The sequence below is a fragment of the Python bivittatus genome, unplaced genomic scaffold (genome assembly GCF_059951505.1).
Source record: "Python bivittatus isolate LINGU-HERP-01145 unplaced genomic scaffold, Pbiv_v1 ctg000330_np1212, whole genome shotgun sequence".
Taxonomy (NCBI): domain Eukaryota; kingdom Metazoa; phylum Chordata; class Lepidosauria; order Squamata; family Pythonidae; genus Python; species Python bivittatus.
Window position 1 is genome coordinate 39,499,039 of NW_028277058.1, and position 17,978 is coordinate 39,517,016.

Sequence of the window (17,978 nt, forward strand, 5' to 3'; positions counted from 1 at the left end):
ATTATCCATAGAAGGCCTAAGCTATCCAGCCCTGAAGAACTGAAGCCGCTAAGTAGGAAAAGTATTCTGTGTTTGTTTCCTAGTAACAGTCACTGTGCCTGTATAATTTCTGTGTTTTTTCCAGTAGTAGTTAATTTGACACAGACATATTTGGGAGAGAGCTGAATATGGTAACATTGATCTTTGCTGAAATGCAAGTTCCATCCTTAGTATTATGATCTGCAAAGCATCTGTTTTGGCACTAGCTGTCACATTTAATCCCAGTATTTAATAACAATTAAATATCATTTCTATCATTATATGCGTACATCATTACTGTAGTGTACATTTGCTGTTCAGATAAGCCTACAGACACTGGAGGAGACTTTTGAGAATCCCAAAAAATCCTTCAAAATGTTGGTCACATTCTCCACCACTGCATCACCAGTTTACTGATACATATCAGGCTTGTACATCCTCTTGATCAGCATCTTGGGCTAAACCAGAACTGACGTTACAATCCTCTTTAATGTAAACGAGAGAGCTCTTGATCTACTTTAATGGGCCTAAATTTTTTTGTAATTTGGAATTATAATTGTTATGGAGGTTCATGCAGTAGGAAACCTGACACACTGAACTACTTTTTGTTTTATGATTGAATCATCCAACATAGAACTATTCATTCACATACAAACAGGACAAAAGACTTTGTGGATAGTAGGACTAAGCTTTATTCTCCCAGGTGCCTATTGAAAATTTCTGATGTTCTTCATGTAGATGAGAAAGTTCCAGGTACAGTCAGTCTTCTACTTACTAATAGGTTATGTTCCAAGAGGTTGTTCATAAGTCCATTTTGTTCGTAAGTCTAATCAAGTGTACTTATGCTGTGTGCCACAAACCTCTGGGAATATGTATGCGGCATGCTGTAAATTTCCAGGCGTATGTATGCTACACACAATAAACTTCCAGGTGTACATATACAGTGCACCATAAACCTCTGGGTATACATATGGGGTGCACTGTAAACCTCTGGGATCTTCCTTCTGGGACCTTCATTGTTGGAGTTGTGGACAGGTTTGTTCGTATCGGTGAAAGTTAGTAAGTCGAAAGTTCGTAAATAGAGAGCTGTCTGTGTATCTTAAATGGAACGATACCTGAATAATTGAAAAAGGTAGTTGTGGAATTCACTTAAAACTTTGAGTCAGATAGCATGACTTGCAAGAGGCTTTTAAATTCTAGGTAAGATTTGCATCTGGAAAATTACAATACAATTACAATTGTAATTTAATCACAATTTTATTCTATAAAGCAAAATAAAATTTGGTAGCAGGGAATAAATTCCTTCATTGCAATTAACTACATCTTGCAAATTACAAATATTTATTTTTAAAAGTTCTCACTAATTTTAATAAGTAAATAGTTTATTGAATAAGTCTGCAGATCATTTCAAGTATACTGAACAATCAAGTTTAAATAATTCAGTCAAAAATTTGGAGCACAGCAACTTGTTTCTAGCTTTATGTACAGATTCCCTCCCTTCTAACCATAGTTTGTCTGTATGTCAAAATTAGAGTTAATTAATTTAGGATCCTTCAAACCAAGTTTGCCTCCAATGTTGGTAATTCACACAGGCACATCTACATTTTGAATCTCCAGATACTTAACATTGTATTCAGGACTTGCATAACACAGAAGCTCACAGATATAAGTTACTGCTAGACAAGTTGTTTTGTTGCAGACAAGGTAGAAGGTATAATATATGCACAATATAGAAATCAAGCCTGATATTTCTTTCCTTCCAAACTTGTTCCAATCTGTAAATCTGGATGGAATACAATTGAGTAAAAATATTGAATAAAAATAACAGTAGAAATCCCCCAGAAACATTCAGTCCTGGTTAAAATCTTGGTGGAATAATGTTGTTTTAACAGCTTTGTGAAATGTCACAAGGAAAGGGCTGCTTCCCATAGTTCAGGAGCTACAACAGGGAAGGCCCACTATACCCTCACATCACATAGAATGGGGACTCTAGGCAGGCCTTCTCATGATGTTCTTACCATAATGACAAATTCAGTCCTGGCGAGGCTGTACCTAGTATAACCTTATGTTCTACCATATAGGTCTTTGTAAGTCATCACTACCAGTTTGAACTGGACTTGGAAGACCACTGGTAATCAGTGCAGTGACTTTAGTAGTAATGTTTCCTTCTATGACAGGATAATCCCATCAGCAATCTAGCCACTGCATTTTGGATCAGCTACAGCTTTCAGATTATCTCCAAAGGTATTGATAGCATAAATTATTGCTGTCAAAGCATCCTGAGCTAAGGAGGATCATAAGTGGTACACAACTGAAGTTGAGCAAAGGTCCCCCTGGCCATGGCCTCCATTTGCTGCTAAAGCAATAGTTTTAAGTCCAAGAGGACCGCCCCCCCCCCCAAGACCACAAACCAACTCCTTCAGAGGAAGTAGTTCCCTGTCCAGAATAACTACTGGCTTATTCACTGTTAGCTTATTTTGTTCTGTGTAGGCCCTGACATACTTCAGGTGATCAAGCTTTCCATGGCATCCCTGGTCCCCCTGGGTTGGCAGTTTACAACTGGATGTCATCCGCATAGCAGTTAACCTCACCCCAAATTGCCAGATGATCTCTCCAAGTGGCTTCAAATATATGTTAAATAACATGAGAGGAGTACCAAACCCTATGGTACCCTACATTGGAGAGTCCATGGCCTTGAGCATTGCTTCCTCATGATTATAAACTTTAGGCCCTTGTAGGCAGTTCAGCATAGTATGGTATCAAATGCTGCAAAGAGATCTCATAGGACCAAGAGGGGCATATAAAGAATCAGAAGGTGAAGGTCATCCACCAAGACAACCAGTGCTGTTTCTATCCCATCACTGAGTCTGAATCCTGGCTGGAGGAATCCAGATAATCTCTTTCTTCTAGCACTCTCCATAGCTGATCCACTAGCACCTTATCAGTAAACTTTCCTAAAAAGAGAAGGTTGGAGACTAAGCAAAAATTGTCAAAAACAATGAGTCAAAGGAGGATTTCTGCAAAAGATAGCACACAACCACCTCTTCTAAAACAGATGGTATGGCCCTTTCTCTCAAAGAAGAATTGACAGTCTCCTCCAGATTTTATGTCTCCATATATGTCTCCTCCAGATTTTAAATTTTAGGTCTTTCCTCCTGCCTTTTTGAATCAATGTTCAAAATGTTCCATGCACAGAACAGCCAGTTTTGGATGGTCTGTGTCTGGACTGAAATGTGTCTTCCAGGCAGAGGGAAGGGGAAGCCAAGGACATGTGGGAAGTAGGGAAAGAATATGCCAAGAAGATTTACAGAAGGTGCAGCACACAAGCCATACGGAAGGTGGGGGGAGAGGGATGAGGAGCATCAGCCTTGCCCTAGTTGCTCTCTAAAACCCCTTTGGATATTGTTTTAGCTGGTATCCAGAACAACTAATCAAAATGTTCCAAGTTTCAGTTCTGCCAAACTGGGTCCCACCCAGAATAATTTGGTAGAAGTTTTGAGAAACAGTGTGTTTGTGCATGTTCCTAGTCAGTGGAAATTTGGCTGTTTTCTTCCTTGTCTTGAGATTGGGAAATGTCTATCCACTGTTTATATACAGTGTCTAGCCTGACTGCTGCCAGTTCCTGCCTTACCAGCTTCAGTTCTTACAGTAATCTGCCTCAAATCATCCTTGCAGGCAAACCTAATTTTTACTGTACATACTTGACTCCCTTTCAGTTATCATAATAAGCCAGAGGGGACAAAATCCCTGCTCTCCAGTCTAATTTGAACTTTGGATTTTGTCTGAATTGAGCTGTTGTTCTGATACTAGAAATTCAAGATTAGCAATGGAAATTTTTCTATTCTCAATGGTTATCACATGAATAATTTCTCCTTTAATAAACTCTGGCCTGTCTGTGACTAAAATTCCTCAGTAAAACTCATTTACATATATATTTCTGTAATTTAACATAGAAGATCTCAGGAGGGCAAGAGTTGGCCGTGGTTGTAATATTCTGTTGCTGGTTTGTTAGGATTATGAATTGTACAGATGCCATGAAAACATCTGATCCAGACATGTCATCTGTTTAAGTCAGCTGTATTCAAAATCCATCAGTTGATCTGTTATGTTGCTTTATCTTCTGAGAACAAAGTTAGCAAGAAAATAAAATTGTATATGTATGTTTATTATTTATTCTTCCCAACCCAACAGAATGTTGAAATAAATTATATGAAAAACCTTTGGGCTCTTTCTGTCCGTCTGTCAGCAGGATAACACTCTGAATACAGAATGGAATAGGACCAAATATGATGTGGTAGGAGAAGCTAGCAGTCAAAAATGGGTTGGATCCAGCTGGGGGGGGTACAAAGAAAAAAATTCAGAAAGTCCCCCTTAGATATCCTTTAGGGGGTGGGCTACAATTAAGAATGTTAGTAACTGATCCATTTTAAGCCCACTCCCTCCCTCCTTGTCATCTGGCCCACAGCACAGCATATACAACCCATCCTGCCCTTCCCAGTATACAGAAACACACAAACAAGCATTAGGGGTGATCAGAAATGCACAAAAGCAACACATATGCACCCACTCTGATTAGACTCTTACAGAAACACAGTAACACATGCACACACCCCAATTAATCTCTGTGGAGAAAGTGCAACTGTGTGCATGCACACAACATGTTACTTCATTACATAAAAGAAAATATAGATGCCTTCTGTGGCCATAGTTGGTAAAGGGGTTGGAAAGAATTCCAGAAGCTATGCTTTTCCTACCTTGCTTAGTACAAGGCATTCCTTTAGTACAGAAAAAAAAAAAGTTACGGAAAGCCCCTACGTTTTTGTTTTGCTTGGTGTACTTACATGGAGAGATAGATTTTCTGGTCACATTGTCCCTCTTTGCCAGCACAATAATATTCCAGGCCTGCATGTTCTAATAAATACTGTTTATATCAAATTATATGAGGGAATTATGATGAATTATACACGGAGTAGACTTAATATGCAAAATTTAATTGGTGATCTACAGTGATGTGTCGTAAGGGATCTTTATGTACAATAGACTTACTTTGCTTCTTTCCACCTTATCATTCTTTCTTTTCAGCTTTGTATATTATGGAGCATCCATAAAATGTGAATATATTCTCAGTGTAGGAACATGAAGTTCAAAACAGCACTTACATAAAAGTCAGAATTTTGCATTGGACTCTAGTGGGGGAGACTACTTGAGGCAGAACTCCATCTGATCTTCCATATTATGTACACTTAGCGATCAATACCACCATTTTTCTTTATTTTAATTTTTTCCCTGTAATTTAAAGAAAAAGGGGAAAGGAAAGGGGAAAAGAAAAAAAAAACATTCTCTCTCCCCGGTTTTGACACCTTTCTTCATATTTTCTATGAAATCATTTAAATGTTGTCTCAGATGTCATGGGGAGGTAACAAAGGTGAGACAATTTGTAATAGATGCTGAAGATGCCAATTGCTCATGAAAAACAAACACAATTATGTATTGTCGAAGGCTTTCACGGCCGGCATACGATGGCTGGTGTGGGTCTTCCGGGCTGTGTGGCCGTGTTCTTGAAGTTCTGTTTCCTAATGTTTCGCCAGCACCTGTGACCGGCATCTTCAGAGTGCAGGAGCACAGACAGGAGCAGTTCTCTCTGTGCCCAGGGTGATGTGACCCTTTTGTGGGTATTTATAGAGATCTGAGGGGGAGCGGGCAAGTATACATCAGGACCACAAAACGCAGCATCCATACCAGGATAAAAGAACACGAAAGACACTGCAGACTACAGCAACCAGAAAAATCTGCAGTAGCTGAACATGCTCTCAAGCACACTGGACACAAAATCCTATTTGAAAACACAGAGATACTAGACAACACCAACAGCCACTATACCAGGCTATACCGGGAAGCCATTGAGATTCACAAACACCAGCAGTTTCAATAAAAAAGAGGAGAGTCTAAAAATCATCAAAACCTGGCTACCAATCCTGAAAAATACAGCCTGCAAAAGGTCAACGAACTCAGCTCAACCACCAGGACATGTGAACAGTTCACACAATGAACTTGCTAATCACCCCCAGCAGCCCCTCGTTAACAATTCAATAGAAGAAAAAACCCTGCCTAATCCCCAGGAAGATACACACAGATGCTGACACCAAAACAAGCAGCCACTCAGTAACCCAACCCCCCACACCCCCAATCCCCCCTCCCCCCCTCAGATCTCTATAAATACCCACAAAAGGGTCACATCACCCTGGGCACAGAGAGAACTGCTCCTGTCTGTGCTCCTGCACTCTGAAGATGCCGGTCACAGGTGCTGGCGAAACGTTAGGAAACAAAACTTCAAGAACATGGCCACACAACCCGGAAGACCCACACCAGCCATCAAACACAATTATGTTTGTCTTTCTAGTGCAATGGTAGTTAGCACATTATTACATGATGCCACTAGTATTTTTAGTGGCATCAGGTAAGATTTTTAGAAATGTCATTAGATGAAGAAAAACAGCAACTTAAGCTTTATTTGGCAAAAAAGAAAAAAGAAAAGAAATCCTAGTGTTTTCTACTATGTTTTCTCTTTTTAGTCATTGCTTAAATGAGATATTCCAGGACTCCAGCTTAAATGGAAATAATTGCTTCTGACTTTAAAACTCATACTCTAGATTACTGCAGAGAAGAACGTTCTGCATAATGCTTATAACCACTGTCATTTTTAATAGGTTCTACCAATTTGAGATGTGTGACAAAACTTTTTCTTCTCAAGCGCATGCTCTGAGGAATGAGTGATGAGATTTTGCTATTTTCTTTTTTAAACAAAAAATTATTTCCAGTTTGATAGTGGTATTAGTTTTTTTATGTAGGGTTTTTTTTTTGTCTTTTTGCTGACCTGATTTTGGTATACCAGATGTATTTTTAGAAATGACACGTATATGGTAGACATAACTTTTGCCTTGAGAAGAGCTCTTGCTGCTTAGATTTCAGTAAGGAGGCATGTCTTAATTACTTTTCCAGATTTTATTCCTGGTACTTCATTGAGCCAAAGAAACATGAGAGGACTATGATTTACCTTAAATATCCAAGAGAAAAATGTCATTTCATTGCAGATTTAGATACTATCTGACAGACTACGCAAAGCAAAATAGACATCTAAATCCTGAAAGATATATGTTTACTCATCTTTCAGATTTTCAGTAAATGTCGTTTCAGGAAGGCCCTATTCTTGCCATCTCCAGTAAGAGCCTCATTACAGTAAAGCTGTGGTCTCTAATGTATGAAGGACCACCTACTCACAAGTCTCTGTAAAATGTCATACAATTTTAATGAAGATGTTTTCAGAGTCTACAATTTATTTGTGGCTTTGTTTTTTCATTGGCTGCAGCCAGTAGAGGTCAATTCCTGCAGAACTGGTTTTTAATTTTTGTGTAATACTATCTAGAACAAGGTTGATGAAACCTTTCAGTAATAAGCCTTCTTCAGTCATGAAGCCAGCTCAGTGGTTAGGACAAAACAGGTACAACCTGGAAAGTCAAATTTATTATTTGTTTGTTTTAGGGGGAAAAAATCTGTCCTTTCACTCACATTTTCATGTCAGAAAGTGCCTAACATAGCAAACAATCCAAAAACAATTGCAATAATTAATAATCTTTATACATCAGTAAAAACAACAGAATTACAACAAGACAGCAGATAAAGACAAGGAGTCATGCACAATTTGCATCGATTTTGAGGAATAACTAGTGAATGAAGATCTGCCTGGCACAATAAAGATGCCTGTGGAAGAGGTCAAGAGGAGTAGACACATCCCTGGCAATTATTCATATTACCCTAGGGAGGCCTGTTGTACTGAACACCACCAGTTTTTACATTTTCCCAGTTTCCTCCCTCTGTCTGCTCCATTTGTGATCAAGAATGAGGATGATGGGCAGAATGTCCGAGGCCATCTGGAAGACTCTATCAGCTTGCCAATTTTACCATCTGTTGTAAAGTGCTCACAATTTGGAAATTTGCATTAGCCATGCTTCAGAGTGTGAAAAAAAGCCGTTTGAGGAGAGAAACTCCTTGGACTACAAAAGTTAAATAACATCCATGGGTTGTTTTAGGAAACTATTTCCTAGTTATTATCTGCACAGATGATGGATGAGATGTCGTGCATTCTGTCCTTCCTGGTGAATAATTTTACCCTGGAGAATAAAGGGCTCTGACAGAGTTATAAAAATAAAACTGCCAAGCAATATGATGTCATTTAATCACAAGCCAGCCTCATTGATTCTCCCTTTAGGATGCACTGCGCATTTGTTTGGAGATAATTTTGTCAGTGTTATGAGGAGGGAAGTAGAAAGCAGCTGTAAATAGTATCTTTGTGATGTGATCAGATGTACCTTTGTCAGGAAACTTTTATGTGTTTTGTATTTGGGGCTGGTTGAAATTGATTCTTGGTTGAACAGAATTAGTTTATCCCAGCTGTTTGGTGTCTTGTTTTGCAGTGCGTGGCTACAGATGGTAAGACAGAGTTAGTGTTACATTCATTGCTTGATTGAAGCAAAGCCGAAAGCCACTCTTGCTGCGCTCAGCACACTGCCTTGTGAACGTTGCTGCTAAAGGGCTTTTGTGAGTTCTGAAAAGCTCATAGACAAGTCCAAGGTCATGTCTGGAAGAGGGAATGCAGTGCTACTTGCAGTGCCTGGAGAAACCATTTTTCCTCCTCTTGGATATTTCATAGTCCCTTATATTCAGTGTCCTTAAATTAAATCAAGGGAAAACATCAGGTTGCTATTTCAGTGAACAGAATTCTTAATTGTTAGAACAAATATAAATATTTTGCTGCGTCAGGTTATTTAAAATAGAAATTGACTCCTAAAGTAAAAGAAATGATAACTTTTCCATTTTGTATTTTTTCCTTCCTTGAGTTAGCTGTGACTATATAACAATCCACTGCACTTTTGGGAAAAAATAATCCTTATAGCAGTGTTGTGATGTAGATACGCTGAAAGACCCTAATAAACCTTAAACTTGCAAGCACAGCAGGGACTTTGAATTCTATTTTCCCTGTTTAAATCCACTATAAAGTACAGCTCTTTTTAAATCAATCATTCAGCATTAATTATTTTAAATACATTTAACTAAAAAATAGTTAATTGTGCAAATTAATTGGAATGGCTGAACTACAACATTCTTGAATTAATATTACAATTATTAGAATCAGGTATCTAATGTATTCTTTAGATTTCAACTAAATAAAACCTTTTCAAGTTTGTTTATATTAAGAAAAAAAGTTAAACTGGCATATAAATAAGAATCAAGCTTTGAAACTTAATATCATGTGAATAAAACACTTAATTTTATAAGTTTCCAAGAAAAGCACTAAAAGATGGTGATGCCAACAAGTATTTCATTGTGCTTTCCTTTGCTGTAACTGCATTAAAGACTGATCTAGTTCTTATTGATTTCACTTTACTGCTGCCAGCAATCATTAATCAGTGGACATATTTTTCAGACCGTACCAAAAATAGATTTCTTAATACTGTGGATTTCTGGGTCATAACAGGATTTACACAAATCTTCTGGAGGAAATACTGAAATAATAATTAAATTACAGTTTTTGTCTCTCACCATATTTAGAACTATCTTCCCAAACCTGATTCTCTAGGTTTTTGGTTTTTTATGGCATCAGATAGGGAAGGTAATTTTCTTTCAGCAAGACACTTCAGCCCCAATGTCAAAAATAATGCATAATATATGTAGGCAAGATATCTGTGTATGTGCACACATAAGGATCTAACACCCAATTAAATTATTTTAAGTCATTGTTAAACTCTTCCACTAACAGAGCTCTCACAATGACTGGTGTAAGTTTGTTTAGAACAATAATTTGTAATTAAAACAGTAGACTATCTAAAGAGTTGATATTACTGACAATTGCTTTCTGTACCTTATCCACTTACCAGGAATTGCTCCTAATAGCCTCTGTGTGGGTGGGGGGCCGTTCTTATTTTGGTGAAACAACAACAAATAGAGAAGGCAATGAGGCAACGCGTTTTATTGACCTCTTTTTTACGTTAGATATAGTAGAGAGGAGAAGAAAGGAGAGAGTACCAGCTTGCACTGTGAAATGGTAGGATTGTCCCCATGAAATTAACTGAAGTCTTTGATGTCTAATTGATGTATTTGGTTTGGAGCTTGATCTTGTTTGCTTGTTTGTGCTCTGGCATTAGTGGCATCCCACATCCAAATGTAGTAGCATTTTTCTTGGTGAAATAGAGATCTATAACTAGCTTGGTTTCCACCATCCTTCTGCTCCCTGAGTTGGGTGGGTGAGTGGGAATAGTGGGAGGAATCTGAATAGATGTTGAGGTGGTGACATAAGAGTTCTTTTGGAGGGTCATTTATTGGAAGTAATGGGGGATGAGAATGAGTTGCCCCCAAGGAGTTGGTGTCATTTCACAGACTGCTTCCCAGTCCATAAAATTGCAGTACTTGTGTATGACAGCATTGGGTTAGAGAGACATATTTTACTTATATGTGGTTGTAATTGTACACTATGCCAGGAGCAAATTATGAAACAATGACAGGATTTCATTACTGCCATGGATGTAAGCAGGCCAAACTGTCTCAGCTTTAACCTCATTTTTAATTTGCAAATAAAATAATATAGGGGTTGTTTGAAGTATTGCAACAAGATAACGCCAGTGAAATATTTAAAATACCCTAAATGCTATGTAATAACGGATATAATTGAAAACTTTTAGCACTGGAATGTTAAAAGTTAAAAGATAATGGAAGCATGCCAGTAGCGTTTTAAATTTAATAATCAGGGCAAGCTTAACTTCACCATAGACCAATTTACTTAAACTGGTAGAAACTGAATATGTTGTTTCAAGGAAAAAGTCAGTTTAAATTTACTAATTTATTTTACATGAAGTGCATTGAGAATTTTAGATAATTGCTTTATGGAAATTGTTTTACTGTTTGTTCTCTCCATCTTTCACATCAGCAGAAGATTACTGTTTATTTGTACTGCTTTTAAGAAAATTTACTCAAATGCCAAATTGATACAGATATTTTAAATGTGTAAAACATGGATTGATTAATGGATGAATCATGGCTGATTTTTTGTGATTTTTTTTTCTTCCACTTTTTAAAAAATTGCAGCAGACAGAAGGAGGGGCACAGACAGATGGCCAGCAGTCGCAGACACAAAGCAGTGAGAATACTGAGAGCAAGTCTACCCCAAAACGGCTGCATGTGTCCAACATTCCCTTCCGTTTTCGGGATCCTGACCTCCGGCAGATGTTTGGGGTATGTTAACAGTATCTTTTGAAGAGGAATCAAGTTGTTTTATGCTTCTCCCCTTTTCATTATTATATACTCTCCGCAACTAGAAATGTAATCTTTACCTCCAAATGAAGAGAGTTCTTAGATGCTGCCCTGTGTCCAATGCTTCTGTATGGTCTCCTCAGGTCTGCAGGCCTTTTCCCACACTAGCAATGAAGTCCACTTATATTCAGGTGCATTCCACCAGCAGGTAAATGTTGTCTGGTGCACAGCGCATTCCATTCACCTCCAAACTCTGGATCTAGGTGCTAATGTGTGAGTGGGAATTAATTATCCTTAATGGTATTTATTTTCTGAAAATTGTGTTGATCCTTAAGATGTTCTTTACGCTACTAAAAAGAGTGTCAGTATAGTTTTGTTTTTCCATCACTCAGGTAGGAGTGGGGGTGAGATTCACTCTTTAAGCATGTTTCAACTGTGTCTGTTTTAAGCTGCCTTTTGATCATTAACCAAAACAAATAGAGAAGGATTTCTGAGAAAAAGCATGTGCAAGAATATGCTATATTAAAGAGCTGTGTGAAAGAGATTTCCTTGAGTTATATCTCATACTTGGATTTTCATACCTTTTACAGAAACCTAAATAAAGTTCTTGGGAAAAGAGAGAAATTAGCAGCTATGACAGGCACATCCTTCTAAGGACTGAAAACAGCAAATAAAAAGCTACTATAATTCAATAATTTTATTTGTTTTGTTCATTGGACTACTACTCTACCATTTCCCTGAGGAAATTCATATAGTTTCTGTGGTTGTCCTGTTTCCCCCAACACATTTTGTTATCTTCGCAACAGTAGATTAGTTTGATAGTAACTGACCCAAGATTATCCACAGGTTTTCTGACAGTATAGTTATTTCAACCTGGATTTTGCCAATAGTGTACCACACTGGCTGTCATTTTATAATAGAAGTAAGATGCAGAAGTGATTGGTTCTTGATCCTGAAGCACTTATTGTCTCCAGAGTGAGTAACCATATTCCTGCATTAAAGAAAATGACACACACTTGATGAGGCTCAGCACGGTTGAGTCAGAGCAGTAATCTGTCATGCCATAGAGTGTAATAAACAAAGCACAATGGTCTGGTTTTAGTTCATATAATTTTATATTTGGGTGTGTATTGTTTGTAACCCATTAGCGTTGAGGAGACATTGATTGGGAAAGATATTGTTTGCCTCTGCCAAGAATAATAGAAAGGCAACATCTTTAACAGCTGTGTTTTTGCAGTCCCCCGATATTCTCTCCTATTTGCCTCATGGCTAGCACCTTGCAATCTGGCAGCTGAAGCTTTTCGAATACATATACAGCTATCAGCTGTAGCCAGACTTATAACAAGGACCCCATCCCATCCCATTCCCTCTTGCTTAGAGCATCAGTGATATAGAATAGTAGATGTTTGCAGCATTGTGGCTTATTTTCCAACTATCCAATTTTGTTTATGGTCATGGACGAGATTTCTGGGTAAAATACCAAATAGCAACAATGTAATAAAACCTAAAACATTAAAATATATGGAATAATCTTTCAGAACATAATTATACCCAGTTTTCTTCCTTTCAGTGATCATGACTTTGCTGCCTTTTTTGAGTTTTCTAAGGATTTATCAGCTAATAGAAAATAGTATTCTTTTCTGTGGTACTGTTGGATTGATATACAAGGAGGAGTGATAATAATTCAGAGCACTGTGTATGATACATTGTACAACCACAGAACATGTGGTGTTGATTCAACAACACCCTCTATGCAGGGACAAACTCAGTCCTAAAAAGGAAGGTTGCTATACTTTCCTTCCAGAACCACTGATGGCAAGGCATTGAGCCTGCAAGAATACAATAAAAGCTCTTCTGTGAGGGACAGAGAGAAAATTATGTAAATATTTCATTTTATTAAGTCATACAGCAGTATCTGTCATGCGCATGGTTTAGTTTTTGCCCTTTCTTAACAAGTTGTTTTGGTTTTCTGTTTCTGGTATCACCCTAACAGCTACTGCCTGCCAGAATGGCTTTTATTTTTGGGGCACTTTGCAAGATCATATGCCATTTCAGGGCTCAAGGTAGCACTGCAGTTAGAACAAAGAAGTGATCGATAATTCAGTCCTTAATTCCTGCCAGTACAGCATTTTTGAACAGGATAATTTCAGCCTGACACTATAACATTTGGACAAAGTGTTTATTCAAATACATATTAGCATTTTTTTTTTTTTTTTGAACAAGAGAGCTTTCCTTTGGATGAGTCACGTTGAAAGCAGTTTCCCTAACGCTGTATGGCTTAAGTCTTCCCCACCCCACTTTCTCCTAATGTTAGGTTTGATAGTTTCAGTGTCATTTGTGTATTTGCCTAAAGTAGATTTCAAGAAATACTGTGAATATAGGAAAACTATATACTTAGCTAGAAAAAGAATCATGAGAGAATAATATAACGCAGAAGGAGTGAAGAAGGATGAAGAGTGGCAACCTGGAAGCCAAAGTATCTACTGATGTTATCTTGTAATCCAGAAAAGAGACTCAGAAGAAGCAGTGTTGGTTTAATATATGATCAGTCATTATTACTATCATTAGGTATGAGAGAGTTTTACAGTGAGCACTATCAAGACTTATTAGTCTTTAACAGCCTTCAGTCTGGGATACTTATCATGCTATTTCCCAGGTTCCCAGCTCTTGATTTCTTGACACGACACAATATCTGAGGTAACTTTTGTTCTAATATAAGTGTTCTAATTAAAACTTGTGAAATTCTGACCTCAGTGGTATGTGTGGAGTCTTCTGTTGTAGTTCTTTCTAGGCAAATAGCCCTGATTGCTCACATTTTAAAATTTTCTTAATTGTATTTAGAACCCATCTTTTTTCCAAGAGCTTAAGAGCTATACAGTCTAGTACTAGGCTAAACAGGCTTTCTGGAAGAATAAGCTTGTGATGTAAATACAGAAGTCATCCAGTCTCTACCTTCTGGATACTATATTGTTGGTCTTTAGATGAACATCTTAGAATCATGTTTTTAGCAGATTGAGATTATACTTCACGTAGTGTGCAGAATACCAATTTTTTCCATGAGCAAGTTAGTTAAAAAACAATTGTGCAGGAATAATGGAGATGGAAAACATTTAATCCCCAAAATAATGGCTAAATTCCTAACCCTAGTTCGTCAAGATAGAAAGCAAATCAAAACCTGGATTTTAAAAATAATTTCAATTATATTAAAGTCCACTTTTAAATGATTTCATTTAAAATGAAGTATAATTGTATTTGCAAAAGCAAGCTTGTCAACTGCTCTTTCCCAATATTTATATATTTATTTAAATATTTTATATAGCCGCCCATTTAAATGCATAGCTCTGAGCAGCAAACAATCCATACAAAAACAGTTAAAATAATACAAGGAAAAATACAAGGAAAAAAACTGAGTAATAACTAATATCACTAGGGTTTTACAGAGGACAAGAAGTTTGGAGAAGGCTAGTCTAAATACACATATACTAAAAAATTAAATTTATGAACTTTTATCAATACACTGAATTAATGCTTCCTTTTGTTTAAAGTAATGAATTATCTTATTTTTAAAATCTAAAAGTATAAATTATACAGTAAGTTATATCTTTATTATTCTGCAAACTGTGTTAGTCATAAGGCATACCAGTCCTTAGTTCTTTGAATTGTGTGGGTTTGTTTCTTTCTGTTCCTGGCCAGTTTTTTGTCATCCTTGCCATGTTTACTCTTCATTTTTGTCTATTGTATTTTTTAAATTGTTTTTAATTTTTTTATTTGTAACTGCCCAGATTTGGAGTTTGACTATGAAGCAGACTAGAAATGGCACAGTTACAGAAAGGAGCTTCTGATTACAGGGAATAACATGCAACTGCTTTGTAGTAATCTGTATGGGAATGTGCTAAGAATTCCATGCTATATGGCAGTGATGAATTAATTTATTTCTAAATTTTTATTTACAGTACTAATATGTATTGTGGAATAATGATAGGGATTGGGGGGGGCATTTGTTTTACAAATCATTTAAAATGTATAATACATTTATGAGGTTAACAAATAAAACCAACACCACAAAATTAGGCAAAGGAGTCTGTAACCCATTGTTTCTCAACCTTGTCAAGTTTAAGACATGTGGACTTCAGCTCCCAGAATTCCCCAGCCAGCATGGCTGGCTGGGGAATTCTGGGAGCTGAAGTCCACATGTCTTACTTAAACTTGCCAAAGTTGAGAAACACTGCTCTAACCACTAAGCCCAAACCGCTATTTATTGCTCATTGAATAGCTTGAGCCAGTTGCTATCAGGCCAATCTACTCAAAAGATTATTGTAAGGAAAAAGCTTGGGTAGAAGTATGTTTGTATTTAAACATAAATAAAATAATACAAATAATTTAGGAAGTATTAACAGATTTTAAGATGGAAAAGCTTGGGGAAATAAAACAACTATATGATATATCCACCTCCTGAGCATGGTATTCTACAACTGAAGTTCCATGACTAAAATAAGTTAGCTGTTTTAAGACGTCATTTGATAGAGACAGCCCAAGAAAAGGGTTCAATAAATGATCTTACAGAATGGGTAATATGTAAGAAAAAGTGATATTCTGGCTCACCTGGCTCTAAGCCACTAAGAGCTTCAAAGGTTGATGTCTGCATTTCACTAAAGAATTTACTTGGTTGAGCACATCTCATTAAATTCAGAAACATTCCTTTCCCTGAAGAACTTCTTGGTCATGGATTGTTCAAATCAATATAACTTTGTTCTCTGAATGCTATTGTTTATTTAGCCAAAACAGCAACTAGTGAACTATTGAGTGGTATGAGTTGATTCAGGGTTGTAAAAGCAAAGAAAAGTAAGGGGGGGGGGGTCGGGTCAGCTCTATGATGGCTGACTGAAGAAAGAATTCCTCTCAAAAAGTTCGAAGTGGAGAGTAAAACAGAATGAGCAGAAAAGGAGAATAGAGGAAATTACACTTAAGTATTCGAAAAGGTGGCTTCTGGTCCACTTACTTTGTTGCCAACCAGTACACCCACTGTGGGCAGCCTCCTGCTTAAAAAAAAGCTTTTTCGTTATTGTCCCCCATCTGTACATGTGCAGCATTCTATTTAGCTCTAATTGTGTAATCAAATCCACTACCATGAAGAAGAGAGAGGTTCAGTAGATTTGGAGAAACCTTGAAGTTTGCAGAACAATAACAATAAATAGAAAAAGCCGAAGAGACATAATGAAACCCAAGAGAACAGCCTGGAGAAGACTGAGTATGAGAATATTAAGTGGGTGTGGAAAATGGGTAGAAGGTTAAAACCATGTAAATGGGAAATGGCATGAATATCCTGGAAGAGAGCTGACTGGAATACTCTATCCTGTAAAAAAACATGAAAATTATGGAACCATACACTTTATTGTCTAGTTAACCAGCCACTGTACCGTATTGCAATTGTGAATAGTCAATTTTGTTACTCCAGTAGAGAAGAATGTATGTAGCTCAGGGTTGAATTGTGGAGTCCTTGGTGCTCTCTGACATCTTGCAGACAATGTTTGTTTGCAGACATGTCATTACCCAACTAGGTAACATCATCATACGAGTTGGGTAATGAAATGTCTGCAAGCAAACAGCCCAGCTCAGAAAGCACCAAGGACTCCACTTTCATTACTTTATATTTTGCATAGAATTTATCATAGACTGTGAAGTTTATAAAACTGACAACCAGGATTAATTCAACAAATAAACAGGAATTATTAAATTTTAATTCATTATAAAATATCAACTGTGCATTCAAAAGCATTTCTTTCTCAGTTAGCCATGAAAGATTGTCATTATAAAGGATGCTGAATTAACTAACCAGAATAAATCTTTTTTTTTTTTAATAGCAATTTGGCAAAATCCTTGATGTAGAGATAATCTTCAATGAACGTGGGTCCAAGGTAAGTTTTGTTTCTTTATCCAGCCTCTACCTGTTTCTCTCCCTTACCACTCTACCCTTCCAGTTGTCAAGATAAGGCAGCTTCCTTCCTAGATAATATTCTGTGTAGACAGAAAAGGAACTAGGCACTGGGTTACCTAAAGCTGCCACTCCACATAATTATAGGTGTTGCATATAACCAATAAGTATCTTCGCTAATAATTTTATAATTTTCCCTTTGAAATATCAGACTTCTCCAAACCTCTGAGAGTAAAAAGGATCACTGAAGCTATCAGAGGCAATTTTTCTTCTAATTTCTGTTAATTTAAAGTGTTTGGGAAAAAAAACACTATAAAAAAACACTAAAAATATTTTATATATGGGATAAGAGTTATCTTGTGTGAAAGAAAAATTATCTGCCCATCTGATGTAATAATCCCCCAATGTTGCAAGTATGCTGGCCCATCCTCTCACAGTGTCTGCAAAAGCTTTCAGCTTTTTAGAAAAGTGTAGTTGTTCAAAATGCAAGCTGTTCAGAATGATGTAAGGTTTTTTTAATAGTTAACTTTCTGGAGAGCAAATGGCAAACCTTATAGTCCTAAGTGTAGCAATTTTAAGTGATGCTTGTCCTAACCGGTTCTCATCATGAAACCAATGTCCCCTCACTGAAGAATTGATGTGATTCTCTCTCTGCCCGGTAGGTCCAGCACTGGAATAGCAGGGAGTGTTTCAGGTCAGGAGCAAGGTGCATTGGCAGAGCTCTGTG

General features: G+C 37.1%; 1 protein-coding gene across 13 annotated transcripts in view; it reads left to right on the forward strand.

Annotated features, from left to right (window-relative positions):
• Positions 1-17,978, forward strand: part of RBFOX2 (RNA binding fox-1 homolog 2) — a 202,265-nt gene that overhangs the window by 145,768 nt on the left and 38,519 nt on the right. For all 13 annotated transcript variants that reach the window (XR_015796198.1, XM_088141067.1, XM_088141068.1 and 10 more), the window contains 2 exons: positions 11,155-11,301; positions 17,181-17,234. Coding sequence is in view for 12 of the 13 variants with exons in the window: in XM_088141067.1 (XP_087997193.1) it covers positions 11,155-11,301; positions 17,181-17,234 (201 nt within the window). In the remaining variant the exon portion in view is untranslated. The remainder of the gene's footprint in view (positions 1-11,154; positions 11,302-17,180; positions 17,235-17,978) is intronic.